A 20174-nucleotide genomic window follows, 5' to 3' on the forward strand; every position below is an offset into this window, starting at 1 on the left:
CTGCCTGATCTGGGGTCAGCGCTGTCTGGTCTGGGGTCAGCGCTGCCTGATCTGGGGTCAGCGCTGCCTGGTCTGGGGTCAGCGCTGCCTGATCTGGGGTCAGCGCTGCCTGATCTGGGGTCAGCGCTGTCTGGTCTGGGGTCAGCGCTGCCTGATCTGGGGTCAGCGCTGCCTGGTCTGGGGTCAGCGCTGCCTGATCTGGGGTCAGCGCTGCCTGATCTGGGGTCAGCGCTGTCGATTTATTCCAGAAGAGCCTTTGTGTCAGGCTGGGATCTGAAAAGTATTTCAAATCAATACGAGATGCAGGAGATTCCAGTGAAGAGCTGCAGGTTGTTAAAGTGTAATTGATTTATTTTAAGACAGAACAAACGGAATGTAGTTCAAACAGATCAGGTTGAACTATTAGCACAGAGGCTCGATCAGGACGGTTTCATTGATGTATTTCAGATTTGTTCAACCATGTCTGCAGTGAAGGAGGAAAAAACAGCTGCAGCAGGATTTCATTCTGGTTTTCTTACATTTCTACCTCAAAAGTTCATATTTTGAGGTCAAACTGTGCAGAAAAGTTGGTTAAAGGTGGAAATCTTATTTTTTGGAAAATGGAAATTTTTTAACAGAGGATAATTTTGTTCCTTCTCCTGACTAATACCTTTATTTAATAAAATGCTTTTTACACACTGTTTTCATTTGGTTGTTTTGTAGTTTATCTGAAAAGTGTTTGTGTTCAATTAAAGGTGGAAAAAAGTTCGAAATGATTAATTATGGTAAAAAAAAGACGTTTTTTTTTTCAAAAACCTGGCATGTTTTTGACGAATCTAAATCAGAACCTAGATGTTGAATTTATTCTGATGTCATGACCTACCAACACAAAGTAGAGCGTAATCCTGAAGTGAAAATAAAAGCTTCAAAGTGTTCAAAAGTTTTTACAAATAAAATATGAAAACTTATTTGACTCACCGCCCCTTTTACTCTCCTGTCCCTAAATAAAACACAGCCAACTGCCACCAGAATCCATAAATCTGACTTTTATCACAAACTACACAGCAACATGTGGAAGTGATCAGAGGACACCAGAACGGCCTAGTCAAAGTCCAGACCTGAATCCAACTGAGAATCTGTGGCAAGACTTGAAAACATCTCCAGTCTGACTGATCTGGAGATGTTTTAGAAAGAAAGATGGAGGAAAAATATTTAAGTCTGTAGACTTTTGAAGAGTCTTTAATTTTAAGTTTTTATTTGTAAAGAAAAAGTAAAATATTTCAGTCTGTGTTGTTTGGCAAAAAAATGTAAAATTTAATCAACTTTAGAACTGTAAATACATTTACAAAAAAAATTTATCAGGTTTTTGTAATTATCTAAACCAAATAAAAGAAATATTTCTCCAATTTTTCATATAAAGAATTTGTTTTTTAAAAAGTAAAGCTGGTTATTTGAAGAAAACTAAATCAGATACAATTACTTCAGATTCAAACCTAAAGCCTTGAACATTTCAAACTAATCAGCCACATCGTTTAAAAAACATTGTACACAAAGCAAAGGTTTCAGAAAAGTTTTCAACCAATCCGGCCGATCGTTGATGTAAACATGCCAAACCCACAGGGGGCAGTGTCGCGCAACATGTCAGCCAATCAAATCGCTTCAAAATTACCACCACGCCCTTCCTTTAGAAATTAAACATAGGAGTTTTAAATTGTTTTATTTTTTGCCCAGGAGGTTCATTAAACTGCTTTTAAATTGAGTATTAAATATAAACTTAATAAAACACGAGACGACTTGGAATCATGTCAAATCAAATATGTGGATATTTTGGCTCAATATTTGTCACAGATTATTTGGGATTTAATTTCTGATTTCCCTTGAGCACACACAAACACAAATACAGTTTATTTTAAATCTTCACTTTGGTCGGAGTTTTTACTGATATAAAACAAAGTTTTCATGGGAATGAAACGTAAAAAATGTATTAATTTCCTCAGATATCGGCCCAAGGTTCTGAAAGTCTGAGTAAACAACGGATCTGCGTTCAACACTTTGTGTCTGTCGATATTTGTTTGTCAAGAAGTAAAGATTTATCCACAGAATCCAGATAGAGGTTAAAGGTCAATGCTGGAAGGCTCTCCAGATGACCTTCTGACCCTCAGGCAGGAACCAGCAGCCATCTTGGTCAGGTGTTTCCTGTCAGTGAATCAGCATGACGGAGCTCATTCTAAGTCGGTCAGCTGTCGCACCTGATGTGTCTCTTTGGAGCCGGATCAGCGGCGGCGGCGTTGAGGCCGTGTTTATCCAACACGCAGAGCGACTCGCCTGCATGGCATGGCGTTCCTCAGCAGAGCGACATGCTGGCGCTCTGATGAAACCCCCTCCGCTCCGCAGGACAGGCCACGTCTCCGCATGAACCGCACCAGGAAACTGCATGAAAATATAGGAACTACATTAAATATCTTATTTTGAAAGCAAAGCAAGTTGAACTAAAATCATGTAAGTTGATTTTAGTTTGTAAAATGAGTCCATCAGTGTGAGATGGACAGAGAAATTTGATTAAATCACTTTTCAGTCAATCAATCAATCAATCAAGTTTGTGTAGCAATAAGTGATTTAGATCATAAAAACTCAAAAATACCAAGTCATGAAAACACCATAGAATCAACAATTGAGAAAACCAGAAACAAACTTTAGATTTTGATGATTCCCAAGTTCAAAATCATCAATACACATAAATATGTTGGTCAATATTCATTTATTGTGGTTCAAATGCAACCAGCTGAGTTTTAGTCTAGATTTAAAGGAAATCAATGTTCCAGCTGTTTTACACTTTTCTGGAAGTTTGTTCCAGATGTGTGGTGCATAGAAGCTGGATGCTGCTAGTGGGGGATTTCTGTTGTAGATATTCCATGTAGAAGCTGCATAGAAACAGCAGAAGAGATAAAATCTCCCTTTGTTGGCCTGGAAGAGGCAAGATGCAAACCAAGGTTGAGTGGAAGGAAAAACTCATATTTAAATAATATCCTTGTATTCCTGGATGTTTTAGTGTCATAGTTTTGTTAAGTTTTACTGTTTGTTACTGAGGATGAACTAAAGTCCTGCAGAACGGCGAGTCACTGAACTGAACCCATCAGCCGGCGTTCGTCTGTTTAACCAATCAATTCATGTTTTCTTTGTTTCCTGAATGTTTTACTTTAACTAGACACATTCAGCTCCAAATATGGACTCAGAGAAACACAGGAGTTCTGTTCCTGATGTTCACATTTAAATGGTTCATTTCCACTCTGGTCTCGTCTGTCCACAGGACTTTGTCCCACAAGTCTTGTCCTAACCGTGCTAACCGTCCTAACTGTGCTAACCGTCCTAACCGTGCTAACCGTCCTAACTGTGCTAACCGTCCTAACTGTGCTAACCGTCCTAACCGTGCTAACCGTGCTAACCGTGCTAACCTCACTGACGACCAGCAGCTGCACGTCGCTGCAGTGTGACGCCTGAAACGGGATTTTCCTCTCTGACAGGAAATGAGTCGGGATTTAATTTGCTCACATGGGGGTTGTTGCTAGAGGATTCTTAAAAGAAACTCTGGTTGATTCAGAACTGATACTGTAAATATTTATGATTTCCACCCTGCTGGGGTTTTTGTTTGTTTGTTTCTTTTTAATTTTGTAAATGTTATAAATTGCTGCTGAATTAATTATTTAAAGGAAAAAAAGTCTCGTGCAAATTCAAGTAACTTAAAATCCATCTTGTTTTTTACAGAGAAAAGCCTTTCTCTCTTTACCCCAGGGGGTCCAAACTTTTAATCAGAATAAAAATACTTTTAGATTTTTAAAACTAAATCATAAAAAATGTAGATATCCTAACCTACTCAATAAACTACATATTGACTATTTTAATTAAACAAATAATTTAATTAACTTTATCTCTATCTTGTCCTAATACGGATGCTGCATTGGAGACATTTTGTTCTGGTTTTTTTATACGTTTTAAAATATTGAGCATTTGAAGGCTGGCTCCCCTCATCGTAATCAAACCTAATGGTATAAATAAAGTTGATTGATTTCCTGTCAAATGAAAGACAGTTGAACAAAACTAGAAAATATTTAGTTTGTCCTCAGCAATAAACTCAGGATTTAGGTCAGAGTTCACAGAAAGTTTTACTACAGAAATTAAAAGCAGATCTGGATGTAGAGTACAAGTCAACGACTAGTTACCGTGGCAACACAAGGAAACCAGAGGACCGTTTTCTGTCATAGTTACATTTTTTATAAGTAAATCATTTAAAAGCTGCAGTTTTAAATTAATAATTTACTAAATTTACTCTTAAACTTTGGTCCAGTAGGGCTCAAAAAAGAAGAAAAGGTGCAGCAAGTGGCCCCCGCGCCTCACGTTGAACACCCTTGATTGAGCCAAGCTGCCTTCGCCTCTCGGATCGGCTACGGAGGCCCGGCTCCAGTTCAACCCGGCTCCAGTTCGACCCGGCTCCAGTTCGACCCGGTTCCAGTTCGACCCGGTTCCATTTCGACCCAGCTCCAGTTCGACCCGGTTCCATTTCGACCCGGCTCCAGTTCGACCCGGCTCCAGTTCGACCCGGCTCCAGTTCGACCCGGTTCCATTTCGACCCGGCTCCAGTTCGACCCGGCTCCAGTTCGACCCGGTTCCATTTCGACCCGGCTCCAGTTCGACTCGGTTCCATTTCGACCCGGCTCCAGTTCGACCCGGCTCCAGTTCGACCCGGTTCCATTTCGACCCGGCTCCAGTTCGACCCGGTTCCATTTCGACCTGGTTCCAGTTCGACCCGGTTCCATTTCGACCCGGCTCCAGTTCGACCCGGCTCCAGTTCGACCTGGTTCCAGTTCGACCCGGTTCCATTTCGACCTGGCTCCAGTTCGACCCGGCTCCAGTTCGACCTGGTTCCAGTTCGACCCGGTTCCATTTCGACCCGGTTCCATTTCGACCCGGCTCCAGTTCGACTCGGTTCCATTTCGACCCGGCTCCAGTTCGACCCGGCTCCAGTTCGACCCGGTTCCATTTCGACCTGGTTCCAGTTCGACCCGGTTCCATTTCGACCCGGCTCCAGTTCGACCCGGCTCCAGTTCGACCTGGTTCCAGTTCGACCCGGTTCCATTTCGACCCGGCTCCAGTTCGACCTGGTTCCAGTTCAACCCGGTTCCATTTCGACCCGGCTTCATGCAGCAGGTTCTCTAATGAACAGTCAACAGAACTGTACCGTAAACACACGACTTCCTGGGAAAAGACGAAACCAAAGCTGAAAGACTTCAGTTTCTGCTGCAGGTGTTTTTAAAGACTGACGAAGGATCATCAGTCACCATGAATCACCATGAATCACATTTAAAACTTATTTATCTTCCACAAACTGAAGCTCATCTGATCTGTAACTGAGGTCCAACAGCAGCTTCTTACTCTGCAGAGTTATTATAGTTAAATAAAACTAACAGGTTTACAAAAACTGAAACTGAGAAAACATTTTGGTTACCTGAAATGAAAAATTAATCAATGGGGAAAAACTACGACTGACTGGAACCATATTGTGCATTAATCGAACTAAGACAGACATTACAGATGATATCCTTCGTTTTCGTGTTACTGAATCAGTTTATCGGCCTTTGAAGCTTCTGTGACGTTTGTTTACGTCGCCTGACGGCTTCACACATTTAGTCCACAAAACGGCGGCAGTAAAAGTTGGGAGAAAAGACCAGAGTCAGTTGGCTGTTCAGTTAAATAAATGTTTTGAAAACTGTAAACATTATCAATATTACCTGCAGAATTCAACCTTTTAAAATCTGCAAAATTCAAAAAAGCCAAAGAAATAAAGACTGCTACAGCTGATAAAAATATCAGGTCCTTCATTTTTAGCAAACACTGTAAAAATGAACTAAAACTAAATGAATTAGACAAAAAGTCACAATGAAACAAAACTAAACCATAATAAACAACTCTAAGCAATTTAACCCGATTCTCAGTTTATACAGAAACAAAAGCATCAGTGGAGTTTCTGAGCGGCCAAACTAGCCGGTCCGGGTCAGACGTGGGCGGAGAAGGTGGAGCATCAGGATGGGCTGAGCTTCACCTGCGGTAGAAAACCCGATCCCGGCCGGCAGGACGCCAGAAAACGGGCCGCCATGCTCTCTGAGGAACAGCGTCTGGATGTTCGGAGAGAAGTCAAAGGTCAGGAGGAATGAGAGTGCGGATCTGAGCGGCTGAAAGGAATCAGACGTTTTCCAGCAAACATGGCGGAGCGATGGAGGTCGGCGCTGCTCCTCTGCCTGCTGATGGCGGCCTCCAGCCTGGCCAACACCGGAACCACGGCGCCCGCCAGCACCGGGAACAACACCGAGCACGGGACGGGCACCGTCAACACGCTGCCCATCGTAACGTGGAAATGGCACCATGTGGAAGTGCCGTACCTGGTGGCGCTTTGGGTCCTGGTGTGCTGGCTCTGCAAACTGGGTGAGTCCAGAAAAACTAAAAAACATCACAAATACATCAAACTTTCTCCATCAGGCACGAAAGAAAAGTAAAACTTTCTACACGTCAAAAATCATCAAAAATAAACAAAACAAAACAGAAGAGCTTCAAAAACCTGGACTGGTCAGAATTAAAGTGAATTAAATTATTCTCAACTAACAGCAAATGTATTTTTGATGCAGAAATTTAAATTAAATTCCAATTATCCACATTTTCCAGACAGAAAAAAAGCAACTTCTGATTTAGCTCATTTGTTTTTTAAATTATATTTATGATAACATTTAAACTTTCAAAGTGTTCAGGCCATCTTTTAAAGTTTGACATGCATTTATTAATTTTACTTCATTTCTGCAACAAGCTAAAACAAATAAACAGCTTAAGTGTCAAAATGATTCTCTGAGTTTTTTCGTTGAAAGTAAAAAGTTTTTATTTAGTGTTAAACGTGAAAATGCAGAACTTTAAACATTAAATATCACATTGTAAACATTCAGATTTGAAATAAACGTAGAAGCAGTAAATGTTCTGGTTCTGGTCGTTTCTGGGTTTACTGACGGATCTTTGAACCTTCATCATTCACTGAGGATGATGATGTTTGCTTTAATTAGCCGATCATTTCTCTAATAAGTAAAACATTTCACTGTGTTGGACTGGGAGGAATCAATAAAATCAATTCAATCAATAAAGCTTTGAATAAATATTAATCTGATTTATTAATTAATTTGATAATCTTTCTTTGTTGAATTATGGAAACGGAGGTGTTGGATTAAAATAAAATGTTGCATCGTTACAGATGTGGGCACACCTGCGCTAACGCACTGATAGCATTAGCTAATTGCTCATCTGACACTTTAGCATTTTTGCTAACTTTATAAATGTTTAGCGCACTTAGCTTCCCCTAATTAAATTTGTTCGGATAAATCAAATAACCTGCTTTCTGACTGAATAAATATTGGAACAGCCAATATTTATAATTTGCGTTTTAGGATTAGCACAACTGTCATAATTATTGCTTAGGCGTTAGCAGAACTAATATTTAAAATTAGTCCTTGAGGCTGGGCATGCCTAATATTTATGATTAGCACTTCACTGTAACTGATCTTTTCCACCCGAGTCGTTTTTCCAGGGTTTATTAATCAGAAAAGCTTGGAGCTGCTTCAGTTTGAAACATTTGAGGATTCAGGAAAGAGTTTCTCTCTTCAGGCTGCAGTTCTGTGGAGTTTCCAGAAATCCTTTAGTGCCAACTTGTCCTTCCCTGTTCCTGTAAAGGTCTGAGAGGCCTGAGCAGCTGATCAGGACGGCTTAAAGACTTCTAACTGTTTCCAGGAACATTTTAAAGTTGTTTTCAGGACTCTGGGCTTTTTAAAATTGATTTTTATTGATGATTTTCAGTCTGGTTGGCGTTTCAGTTTGGTGTCTTGTTCAGCTAGAGAAACACAAGGTGTTTTTTTCTGACAGTCTGCCGGTAACAAAACCCCCAAATTGTTTCTTTGCTAATTTCTCTGCTGTGTGTTGACACAACTGTGGCTCATCCCTCCAGTTTTGGACCGTTTTCATGGCTGAATGCCCGTTAGATCAACGATAAGAGGTTAAAACAAAACCAGGCACGTTCTATAAAAACTGCCAGAACGTGTCTGCAGAACAGGAACAAGAGGTCAAACATCCTGCGTGACCTCTGCAGGTGTTCTCCATGTCTGACCTCAAACTGCCATTAGTGGCTCCTTGTGAACACAACAGGCGCAAAAAGGTCACATTTCTGTGGACAATGTAAATGAACGAGCGTGCGTCGCGGTGAGGGAGATGTTGGCCCGGCCGACGTAAATATGGGCTGAGGTCGGAGCGACGCCCAGCGGTACCGAGCGCCGACACGTCGGCCACGTCCCAGTAGGAAAGTCGGTTCCATCTAACCGGACCTGGAGGTTCTAAAGACGGGTCTGTAAAATACTCCCACTAAAGTTACATTTGTGCCATTTGTATCTGATTGTTCTGGGATTCACATTTACATCAGAACAAAACCGCAGGAAGCATTTTCCTCCCAAAGGTCCGGTAGACCCGGTTCTATTGGAACCAGAACTTCATCATCTGCTCCACCTCCAGCTGCTGTGGTTCTGACCCAAACCAACCTGTTCCCCTCCTGGCCTGTGGGGGCGCTGCACCAAGAACCACTGAAGGAAACGACACAAAAACCTCTGAAGACGCTGAGAGCAACTTCCTTCTTCACCAGATGGAAACAAGATGGAGGATTTTAGTGTTGGAGGATTTCTCTTTAGTCTTTGGCTGAAGACCAGGAGCCATTTCTGCTGCTAGCGCTAGGCTAGCACGTTAGCTTTGGTTGTATTTACCCAGAATGCCCTGTACTGTAGTTCACTTCCTGCTTCTGGAGCGGTCTCTGGTCCGCTTGGTGTTCACATTCAAACTGAACCAGAGTTCAGTTCAACCGAATCTGGACCGAGGAAAATATGAATTATTGTCACTTTCCTCCTCATGACGACAAAAACGCTGATGAAATTAAACTAGAAAATATTTAATTTTAATTTTTTTTTGTTAATTAGTGGAGTAGTTGCCTTGCATAGTGTGTGTGTGTGTGTGTGTGTGCGTGTGTGTGTGTGTGTGTGTGTGTGTGTGTGTGTGTGTGTGTGTGTGTGTGTCTCCCTGCGGACCTCCAGGTTCCTCAGTCATCTAGAAACCTGACTGTTAGGATGTGATCTCATGTTTACTCCCCTCTGAGTGGAAGCTGGCTCTCTAGCTCCTGTTTTTCTGAACTGGAGGGGTCAGGTAGCATACTGACTGCTCGTTAGGTGCCAGAGGTGCCAGCCTGTCGGCGGCTGGTGAAGCCGCTGCATGACGCCTCCTGTTGGGTTTCTGTGATTTAAATCAACCGAGTGCGATCCACGCCGCTGAGCAAGAACGCCTTTAACATTTTATTAACTAATAAGCTGCAGAACAGCGGCCGGCCTTTAACTAGGCTTTCAATCATTGCATAACCGCCACAGAGGTGAAACAGAGGAGCTCTGAGTGCTACTGTACTCTGAGCAGCCGTCTGTCTTATTTACACAGAAAAGGATAAATATCAGTTTATTTTCCAGTTTTTACTGTATGAACAAAGTTTTACGCCAGTCTTGGGCGAAAGGAAAAGTCAGAGCTCTGCACTGCAAAAACACTAAATCTTAGCAAGTCATTTTTGGTTTAGTTTCTAGTGAAATATAACTCCTAAAATAAGACAAAAACTAACAAGCAACTTTCCAACAAGAAACAGGAGCTTAAAGTAAATTATTCCTTAATATTGCTGAAAAGGTTCAGGTTCTAATAATAAGAAGGCATTTTTCCATGTTAATCTGCTAGTGCAGAACTTTTTTTATTGGTATTAAGGAATTATTGACTCAGAACAAACTCACATATCCTGCTGAAAAGTGACTTTCGTCTTATTTTAAGAGATGTGCACACAAACCAGACCAAACCTGGTAAGATTTTGTGTTTTTGCAGTTTTTATGTTTTGATCTATAAACCGAATTACTATGTGTTCAAACATTTACAAGTCCGACTTGTTAACTTTACGGGTCCCCTTCCTCCGTCTTCCGGTGACTTTATTCTGGGATTCAGGCCTTCCAGTCTGGAGTTACTGGTTAACCCGTCGGGTTTGCTGTTTGTTTTTGCTCCGACTTTACGTGATGTTTCATGTTTTCCTTTAAAACCATCAAGAATAACGAGTTAAATGCGGCTTTAAACCTTAAAACCAGAAGAAGAACCGCCTGGACGCAGCATCTGGTCGGATAAATCGCTCGGCATTTTAACGGGGTTCTGTCAACTAGTTATGAGTAGTTAACATGTTACCTGCATTACGAAATGTTCAGATTTTCAACTATTATTTCACTCTTTAGTCTCTTTAACTAGAGAGATTATTTCTCTTTAGTTAAAAGAGAAATAATCTGCCAATGCAACTAGTACTTTTTTAAATATTAAGGAATTATTTGCTTTTAAAAATCTCCTATTTCTTCCTGAAAATGTATTTATAAGTCAGTTTTGTCTTATTCTAAATGTAAAGACATTTGTACTAGAAACTAGACCAAAAATACTTAAGTTAAAGCTTAAATAGTTCTGGTTTATTTAAAGAAAATCTGAACACAGAATGAATTAAAATGAAAATATCTCTGCAGTTTGTTCTGGAAGTCTGTGAAATTATTTCACTCACATCCAGAGAGTCTTTAGCCAAGATTGAGAAACATGAAGGTCAATCATTTCTGAGGTGAAAACGACGTAAAAACCTCCAGAACGGACGTCCGTCCAGCTCCAAACCAGTGACCTCTGACCTCTGCTTCATCATACAAAACTCTGTCTCTGTAAAACTGAAAAATCTGTTTGGGACCGGAAAGAACAAACAGAGCGAAGGAGCGAGGAGTGACTGAGTAACCAGAGCGGTCCGTCACTCCCACCGCTGGTTCCGCTACAAAAAGCTGCGGTCCGGGTCGGGAACGCCCCTGAGCCCGCGCCGCCTCAGGAATGAGGATGCAGGTGATGAACGGCAGATAGAAGGACAGGAGAACGGTTCCTGCGGTTCTGATTTGTCCCAATGATGATCCTGGTTCTGCTGCTGTGCTGCGTCTCGTCTGCGGCGCCGCAGGAATCCCATCATGAACACGGCGGCGGACACAACGCCACCGGAATCGCCATCGTCTCCTTTAAATGGCACCATGTGGAGTCCCCCTACCTCGTTGCAGTGTGGATACTGGTGTGCTTCTTTGGCAAACTCCGTAAGTCTAGGGTCCGAAATGTCAACAAAAATAAGAATATTTTTCATTTATTTTGCTCTCTCACAAACAATCCAACATAAATATAACAAAAATAATAATAATTCCGTTTTAGAAACATCGTTTCCATTAAACTTTAAATAAAATAGCTTTTAAAAGACAGAATAGACATTCCTCCATTTATCCCTCATATCTTTCCTTTCCAAACTCATCCGGATCAATAGTCTGCTGCTTCCTGAAGGTCTTACAGTTCTGTCTGTTATCAGTTGTTTTTCTTTTGTAATACTCAGACTTGTTCTTTTTTTTTTTAGAAAAAAAGCTTCAGTCACACCTGGTGAGGTGAAATAATATTTTGCAAAGGGAAAAGTTGAATGGTTTCATTCGTCCTCTGGCTGGTTAATCATAAATCGGAACAAATTGATGCGTCCAGGACCGATAGTCGATGATTTGCAACCTGACAGAAGTTGTTCAGTTACAGTACAAACTGAAATCTGTCCTCTGACAACCGATTCAAAACCCTCCTGCTGTAACTTCTCATCTGAAATTCCTGCCTCAGGAATCAGAAAGTTTCTGTATTTCACGTTTTTTTAAAGGTTTGAGTAAAAGAGACGGTTTGATAAAGCTGCTGCCTTCAACTCTGTTAGTTTGCATAAACATTCACATCTGTTCATTTTTGAATGAAACATTATTTTATACATCATTTGATCAATTTGTCATGTTAGTGTGTTTAAATATACAAAACATGTTTAATTGGCCTCCAGCTGCCTGGGGCGACATGTTGAAGACGGTTCATCTCTCAGCTTTACTGAGCAGAAAAATATTACCGTAACAGTTATAGCATATTACTTTTTTATTTTGTAAATCTACATTTGTCTGTTTGTTTGCTCCAAATGTTTATGGTTTTAGCTTGCTAATTAAATATTTAGCAAGCCGGTGGTAAACAGGAAGCTAAGTGTTTAGCTCAGCTTGAATCTAAACAGCTCAAACATTGGATTTGACAAGAAAAAATGAAATTATGAGTTTGTAAAGTCAAAAATTTGCTAGAAAAAAAATCTTAGAAATTGAGATAAATTACATAAAAAAAATAAAAAATCTTTTTTCTAGCCAGTTTTTGACCTTTAAAAGTTCCATGTTTCTTTTTCAAAACTTTGTGAGATTAAGCTCAAAATTTCAGATTGTTTTTCAGCTGTGAACCACAGGCCTTGTTGTGCTTTCACTGCAAAGGAAATGTGTGACTGAACCTCTGACCTGCTTCCCTCCAGTCATCGAGGCCAACCACAAAATCACCAACTACATCCCGGAGAGCGCCCTGCTCATCTGCTTCGGCTTCATCCTGGGCGGGATAGTCTGGGGCGCGGACAAGGTCCAGACCTTCAAGCTCACCCCGACCGTCTTCTTCTTTTACCTGCTGCCGCCAATCATGCTGGACACCGGCTACAGCATGCCCAACAAGCTCTTCTTCACCAACCTGGGCGCCATCTTGATTCACGCCGTCATCGGCACGGTCTGGAACGCCGCCACGTTGGGGCTGTCGCTGTGGGGGTGCCACCAGGGCGGAGCCATGGGTAACTAGAGTTTCTATTGGATCATTATGGCTTACCTGCACAGGTAGGAGGAGGGTGCGTGTATTTTCACCTAAGTCAAGGAATAGGTGAAAAACAAAAGCAGACAGTTCTTGATGATTTTTGCTTTAAAATGCTAAATAAAATCTATGCTTTTTTATTTTTGTGTCCAAAAAATTGATAAAATGTGGATTTCAGATTTTGAATTTTAAAATGACAACAACAAAAAGAAGCAAATAATTACTTTTATGCATTTGTTTTATAATTTGAAATGTTATGAAAACTAGTTTTCTTTAACAAGAAAACTATTTTTAAAAATTCTACCAAAATAAAAATTATGTAAAAAAAAAAAAAAAAAAGTCTTATAAAATAACTAAATAAGATTTGAGGAAAAGTCTCATTTTAAATGGATATTTTCATGTGATTTTTCCCTGACTCTTGTCTCGCAGGCAACATTGAAATCGGGCTGCTGCAGTACCTGCTGTACGGAAGCCTGATGGCCGCCGTCGACCCGGTCGCCGTCATCGCGGTGTTTGAGCAGGTTCACGTCAACGAGGTTCTCTTCATCCTGGTGTTCGGAGAGTCGCTGCTCAACGACGGCGTTACGGTGGTTCGTACATGCAGACCTGCTACGAAAACTAAGACATCTTTATGGATATTTTTGTAAAAACCATATGTTGTTTAATATCACTAAAAGATCTCTGAATGAAGTGGAGATTTGAGAAAAATTGCAGTCTATAAGAAATAATATATATAACCACATACCTGCTCTGAAGTGTGGGTTGTTTTGAAGGATTCTGATTGGCTGACAGGTTTTAGCTTTGCACTACACTGCCCCCTATGGGTTTGGCATGTTTAAAACAACATTCAGGGACAGATTTGTGCATCTTCATGTAGATAGAAACTTTTCTGCGGCATCGTAGAAAGGTTGTGTAGATAGAAAAAAAAAGAATAAATTTCCCCATTAATTTTGAGATTAATCTCAGAAATTTTCTAGAAAAAATGTGAAAATTTCTGAGATTCAAAAGTCAAGGATTTGTAAGACAAACCTCAGAAATTTTGTGATTAATCTCAGAACGTTTCTAGAAAAACTTTTCTGAGCTCAAAAAGTCAAAAATTTGCTAGAAACTCTCAGAAAGTTTGAAATTAATCTTAGAAGATTTTATAGAAAAAACTGAAAATTTCTGAGCTTCCAACATCTAAAAGTTTCTAGTAAAAACCTGACAGTTTTCAAGTTTCAAAAGTAAAAAAGAATTGCGAGAAAAACTCATAACATTTGACTAAAGTCCAACATTTGCAAGGAAAAACTTTGAAATTTTGGAATTATTATATTCTAGAAAAAAAATTTTTAAAGTGTAAAGTTATTTTCCACGTTTTTTCTCAAAACGTTCAGAAATTACTCTCAAAACCTTTGAGGATTTTTTTTTTGCATATTATTTTTTTAAACATTGTAGTGGAAATGTGTTTTTAATGACAGCGTGTGTGCGCAGCTTTAGCCTCTTTCTTTCTGTACTTCATCCGAGCACCGGACTTTAAACCAACATTCACCAGTTGTTTCCTGTTCTGTAGGTGCTTTTCAACGTCTTCGACGCGTTCGTGTCTCTTGGAGGAGGTGCAATCGATGCTAAGGAGATCATCAAGGGAATAGGTGAGACATTTAATGAGTTTTTATCTGGGAACGATCTGATCTGGTGAATTTGGATGTCCTGAATCTCTTCTATTTTTCTCAACAGTTTCCTTCTTTGTGGTGGCGTTTGGCGGTTCCCTGTTGGGCTTTGTGTTCGGCCTGCTGATGTCTCTGTTGAGCAGATGCACCAAGAACGTCCAGATCATTGAGCCGGGCTTCATCTTCGTCCTGGGATACTTGTCCTACCTCACCGCCGAGATGCTGTCGCTGTCGTCCATCCTCTCGTGAGAAATCTGTTTTATAGATCAAATCTGGCCAAAATCAGCACCGGACGTGAAGCTAAGGAGTTTTTGTTTTTATTCTGAAGGGTCGTTTTCTGCGGCATTTGCTGTCAGAAGTACATGAACTCCAACATGAACGAAAATTCCATCCAAACTGTCCGTTACGCCATGAAGGTCTTCGCCAACGGCTCGGAAACCATGATCTTCGTCTTCCTCGGGATCTCCGCCATCGATAAGGCCATCTGGGTCTGGAACACGGGCTTCATCCTTCTCACGCTGCTCTTCATCCTCATCTACAGATTCATCGGTGAGTTTCTGGCCTTCGTTGTTGTGCCTCGGAGGAAAAACAACCAGTCACGGACCTGACCCTTCCTGCTTATGTTTCAGGTGTGTTTATCCTCACCTGGATGCTGAACAGGTACCGACTTGTCCCGATAAGTTTTGTTGACCAGATAATTATGGGCTACGGTGGCCTGCGAGGGGCTGTGGCTTATGGACTGGCAGTGAATCTGAATGAGTCGAAGATAAAGGAGAAGAACCTGATGGTGTGCACGACTCTCCTCGTTGTCTACTTCACTGTGATTCTCCAGGTGAGCGCTCAGGGTTGGCTGGTTGTTTCTTGTCACATGACAGTCCCTTCAAACCATCACTTATTCAGACACTTTCATCTTCTCCCATCCAAAAATACATAAACACAACTTTCTGGATCCACTCCTTCATGCATCTGATCCATCCAGTCAGCAACAGAAAGTTCTTACAAAACAGGAAGTAATTCTCCGACAGGGATTTAAAAAATTGGTTAAAAGATGTTAAAACAATACTTTTCTATATTATCGCAGCAGTGTAACCTCACACTAAAAATTAAGGGAAATCCAGCCTTTATAATTTATTCTGTGTGGGGAAAAACTGTAAGTGTAAAAATGATAATTTGCTTTACAAAAATGGGTACCACTTTACAATAAGGCTCCCCTTACAGATGGCTAATAAATAGTTTAGAAATATGTTATTAATTAATCTCTAAACACCTTGTGTTGCCTTGATTGTCATGCTGTTTTGTACATTTCTGACTTGCAGGGAGTGACGATGAAACCTTTGGTTCAGTGGCTGAAAGTGAAGAGAGCTGAAATTGCTGAGATCACACTCATAGAAAAAGTGCAGAACAAGGTAAATATCTAAATGACACAGTCAGAGTTTGACATTTTTCAACCTGGGACTCCCAACAATATAAACATATGTCGCTAAGCTAGCATGCTAGCGCCGAAATGCTAACCTAGTAGAACAGTTATTTCTCTCCTAAAAACAGTCAACATAAGACTATTTAATGAAATGACACGTTTTATATGTTCAAAAACGTTTTGGGAATTATATCCATGCGCTTGGTGGATGTTATAAACCTGTAACTAAACTAAAATAAGATGGAGGCTGTTTACTCCTAACGCCCTTCTTCTTTCAACTGTGAGGGCAAAGCAGGGAAAAATGCGCGGGAAACACTGCCACCCTGTGGTGTAAGTGGGTATTACGCCTCAATTCAATATAGCTCCAGCCCTTTTAATTCTGTCAATGTGTGTTAAATTCTTAAATTATCAATAAAACAAAACAATGTGTCACATTTAATTTTAGTAATTTGTTACATGTTGGATTTATGTTCATGTATATTTAATTATAACTTTGAAATTTTAAAAGAATATTCAAAAAATGTCCAATCAGAAATCTCACAAGCCCCACATTGAAGATTTCTGATTGAGATGCTACAAAGTCTGTCATTTGTCTCGCTTCAGGTGTTTGATCACATGCTGATTGCTATTGAGGATATTTCAGGACAAATAGGAGACAACTACATGAGGAATAAGTAAGTACAGGAGACGGATTTGTTTTAAAACCATCATTAGCCGCAGGAGTTACAGTGGATTCTCGTTTGAAGGTGGAGAAACTTCGAGGAGAAGTGGATGTCGAGGCTGTTACTGAAGCCGTCTGCGAGGAAGCAGCAGGACCACCTGTACAACGTCTTCCACCAGCTGAACCTGCAGGATGCGATGGAGTACGTGAAAGAGGTGAGGACGTTCCTCTGTCCGCCGATCCGACGCTGTCTGACGGGCGCAGCTGTCCGCCGGGAGGCTGCAGGTGGTGAAACATCATCCCACTCTCGTTTTATTTCAGGGTGAGCGCAGAGGCTCCCTAGAGTTCATCCGCAACGAAAGCGCGTTTGTTGACTTCAAGAAGAAGCTTGGGGAAGACTATGAAGAGGCGATGCCAGACATCATGGCGGATATGGCCAATGATCAGGGCGGAGCTTCAGCGCTGAGGTGAGAGAACGACTCCAAAGGCTTCCTTCAGGTTTTCCTTCCAAACCTCCAGATGTTCCTCGGGTCTCCTAATGCTCTAGATGAGTCTCTGAAGATCAGTGACTGTTGGGTGCAGAAATATGTTTTCAGTTTTACCTTTTAAGCTCAGAAATTTAAATGTTTTATGGAGAAGATTTCTGAGCTTAATCTCAATATCTGAGCTTTTCTTGCAAATTTTCAACTTTTGAAGCTCAGAAATGTCCTTGTTTTTTTTCTAGAAAATTTCTTAGATTATTCTTCATACTTCTGAGTATTTTGGCAGAAATTACCTCCTCCATTTTTAAAAATATCTATGATGGCTGTTGTAAATATCAGCGTCCACATTTGTAAAGAAGCTCCATGAATGATGAGAGCTTCCTGAAACACTGCAAAGCTGAATGTCTAGAATAAACCACTGATGGTTGAAAAACTTGAATAACAAATTAAACATTATAAACATGCTTGTTGTTGAGCTTAGATTTCTATTTATTCAATAATTTAGCAGCAGAAAATGTTTTCTGAGTTGAAAATGTTGATTATTTTAGACCCTACAATTAACTTGACTGAAAATTTACGTCTTACTACGAATAAAAAGGTAATGAAAGAAACAAAACTGCTCAGATTTTGACAGAATTTCCTTTTTCCTCGTGTAAAGCAGCATAAATAAGCCCAGTAACGATCCTGTTTCTACCTGCAGAAGAGACGTGTTGCCGACGGTCAGTTTGGAGATGCACGAGCAGAACATGAGGGGCCTCAGAGAAGCGGAGGGCATCAACGCTCACCACCTGCTGGACCAGCATCTCTACAAAGGCCGGAAGCAGGTAGGCCCGTCCAGCAGGCTGGAGCTGCGGCTCAAATGCCCCAAACACCAAATCCGTCCTCATTTCTGATGCTTTCCGGCCCTCAGCACCGGTACCGCTACAGCCGCAGCCACTTGGACATCAACCAGGATGAAAACGAGGTGCAGGAGATCTTCCAGAGAACCATGAGGAGCCGCCTGGAGTCCTTCAAGTCTGGGAAGATGGGCGTGGCGCCACCGAAGACCATAACCAAGCACACCAAGAGGGAGCCGCAGACAAAGGTCCAGCCCTCAGCTTGATTTTACAGGAAACATGCTTTAAGAGCCTCCTCTGCTGCGCATCTTTATAAACATTTAAAGTAAAACGTTTCTGTTTCCATTGCAGATGCCAAACGGAAAGAATAAACCGTACCATTCTGGGGACGAAGGTTAGCATCTGAAACAAACTCCACAATTTCAAGTACCGAGATCTAAAAACCCAAATACAACCTGAGACAGAAACTGGAGAAGTTTAATCGGTTTGGTGCTGCTGGTTAACCTGCCACAGGACTTAAAGCTGCAGTGTGTAACTTTTATTAAAAAAAATATCTTTTTATGTATCTGTTGAAACCGTCACTCTGTTGTACAGTTTGAGACAGATAATCTGACAAAAATCAAGCTCCTCTGCTTTTCCCAGCTTTAACTAGGAACAACCAATCAGAGACAGGAGGCGGGGCTTAGCGCTGTTAATTACAGTGTGATGTGGCGCCTCTCCTACCCATTGCTCTCTAGTACGCTGCAGCTAGCACAATCTGTTATAAATGCTAGTGCTAGTTAGCATTCGCTAGTGACCACACATAGCAAAAGGGTCGACCACGCCTATTGACACCGTCTCTCCTCACTAAGATTGGAGTTTCTCACTCAACCTCAGAGGTAATGTACTTTTTCTTCATGTCCTCTAAAAACACCGTTATGTTTTTCAGATTTTGAGTTCTCAGAAGGAGACAGCGCCTCAGGCTACGATACTTCCTTCCCCACGAGAGTCACCTACAGAGCCGGAGGTAGATCATCGGCACCATCTGTTCCTTAATTTGTAAACTAGTTCTGATCCGGTTTCTGCGTTTCCCCTGCAGCTGGAATCGAGAACCCCGCCTTCATGCCGGACCTGGACCCCTCCTCGCCGCTGCACATCCCCCCCTGGCTGGCGGATGCCGGGATGGAGGTGAATCCAGTGGCGCCGTCGGAGCGCGCCCAGGTGAGGACACCTGGATACCTCCACCGCCTGTCTTCCCTGCGAACCAACACACGGTCCGGTGAGACCGCCCAGGACCGGGACCTGCCAACACCCCCACCTCACAGAGACGATGACCACCTGTAGCGCCCCCACAGGAACAGGAAATGACTTCAGACTTTGCATCAATGCCAGGATGTCAACCGGAGAATCAGCGACTCAACTGAAACTGCTTCTGGAGTTTCCTGTCCCTGAATGTGACGTAGAAACCTTTAAAAAGGAAGTTATGGTTTTAAGGAGGGTTTATGATTAGAGGGACATAAAATCAAATCTATGATCTGAATTTCTGTTTGTTTTATTATTTTTTTGCTGAGAGCTTAATATAAAACTGCTGTAAAAACGTCTGATGTATGATAAAGACAGTTTTATGTATTTATTTCAGTTTGTAAAGCCAGACATGCAGAGGACAGCACTCAAAATTTAATCCATGTGTGAATGAAAATATCCTTTAGAAATAAAAGTGAATAACGTTTTGGTTTTGGTGGAGTTTATTTAAACTGGATAAAAGTTCTCTGCAGGTGAGAACCAACACGGTTCGTTATCATGCACACAAACTTTCATATCTCTAAGCATGAAAAGTCTTTAAAGAAGTATTGAAACAATCATCACCATCTTTTAGATTAATTACTCCTTTTGACTTTGTGTGTCAAAACAACATTTTTCCTCATCACCTTTGGTGTCAGACGTGGGATCTGTAAGCGACCGATTGAATCTTTGGGTTTTCCTGTTCTAAATATTTAAATAATAAACAATACTGGGAGTTTTGTACTGAAAGTTAAAGGGCCAGTATCATGTAAAAATAGACTTTTTGAGCTTTATGTTGTGCTATGATGTTACTCCATCAACAACAAACCTGGAGTGTTTGAGAAATCCTTTAATCTCCATGGCAACCATTCAACTTTAAAATGCCCCGATGGACCTAGCCCCGCCTTCGAGGTGCAGCTCCTCCCCCACTCAGCTCCTTCAGACTAGCCAGCAGCGATTAGCAAACAGCTGCTGATCTCATTATAGGAGCTGCTGCTCAGAGCAACGCTGGTAAAAACATTAAAGGGTTAATAGACGAGCCATGTTGGGAGGACTTCCTGGAGGCGGAGCTCCAGA

General features: G+C 41.3%; 1 protein-coding gene across 2 annotated transcripts; it reads left to right on the forward strand.

Annotated features, from left to right (window-relative positions):
• The first annotated feature begins 6128 nt into the window (after positions 1-6128).
• Positions 6129-19548, forward strand: LOC102221613 (sodium/hydrogen exchanger 3-like). Of its 2 annotated transcripts, none has more exons than XM_005811803.2 (16): positions 6129-6453; positions 12476-12778; positions 13225-13385; positions 14345-14423; positions 14509-14686; positions 14770-14990; positions 15071-15273; positions 15758-15847; positions 16462-16532; positions 16605-16734; positions 16841-16986; positions 17702-17825; positions 17912-18085; positions 18189-18231; positions 18766-18843; positions 18916-19548. In XM_005811803.2, exons 1-16 carry the CDS (start codon positions 6234-6236, stop codon positions 19158-19160), a joined length of 2466 nt encoding a protein of 821 aa, XP_005811860.1. In that variant the 5' UTR covers positions 6129-6233; the 3' UTR covers positions 19161-19548. The 2 variants fall into 2 exon arrangements, with proteins under 2 accessions (XP_005811860.1, XP_023200716.1); XM_023344948.1 differs by lacking the exon at positions 6129-6453 and adding an exon at positions 10957-11216.
• Positions 19549-20174: the final 626 nt, after the last annotated feature.

The sequence above is a fragment of the Xiphophorus maculatus genome, chromosome 13, assembly GCF_002775205.1.
Source record: "Xiphophorus maculatus strain JP 163 A chromosome 13, X_maculatus-5.0-male, whole genome shotgun sequence".
In the NCBI taxonomy this organism is placed as follows: domain Eukaryota; kingdom Metazoa; phylum Chordata; class Actinopteri; order Cyprinodontiformes; family Poeciliidae; genus Xiphophorus; species Xiphophorus maculatus.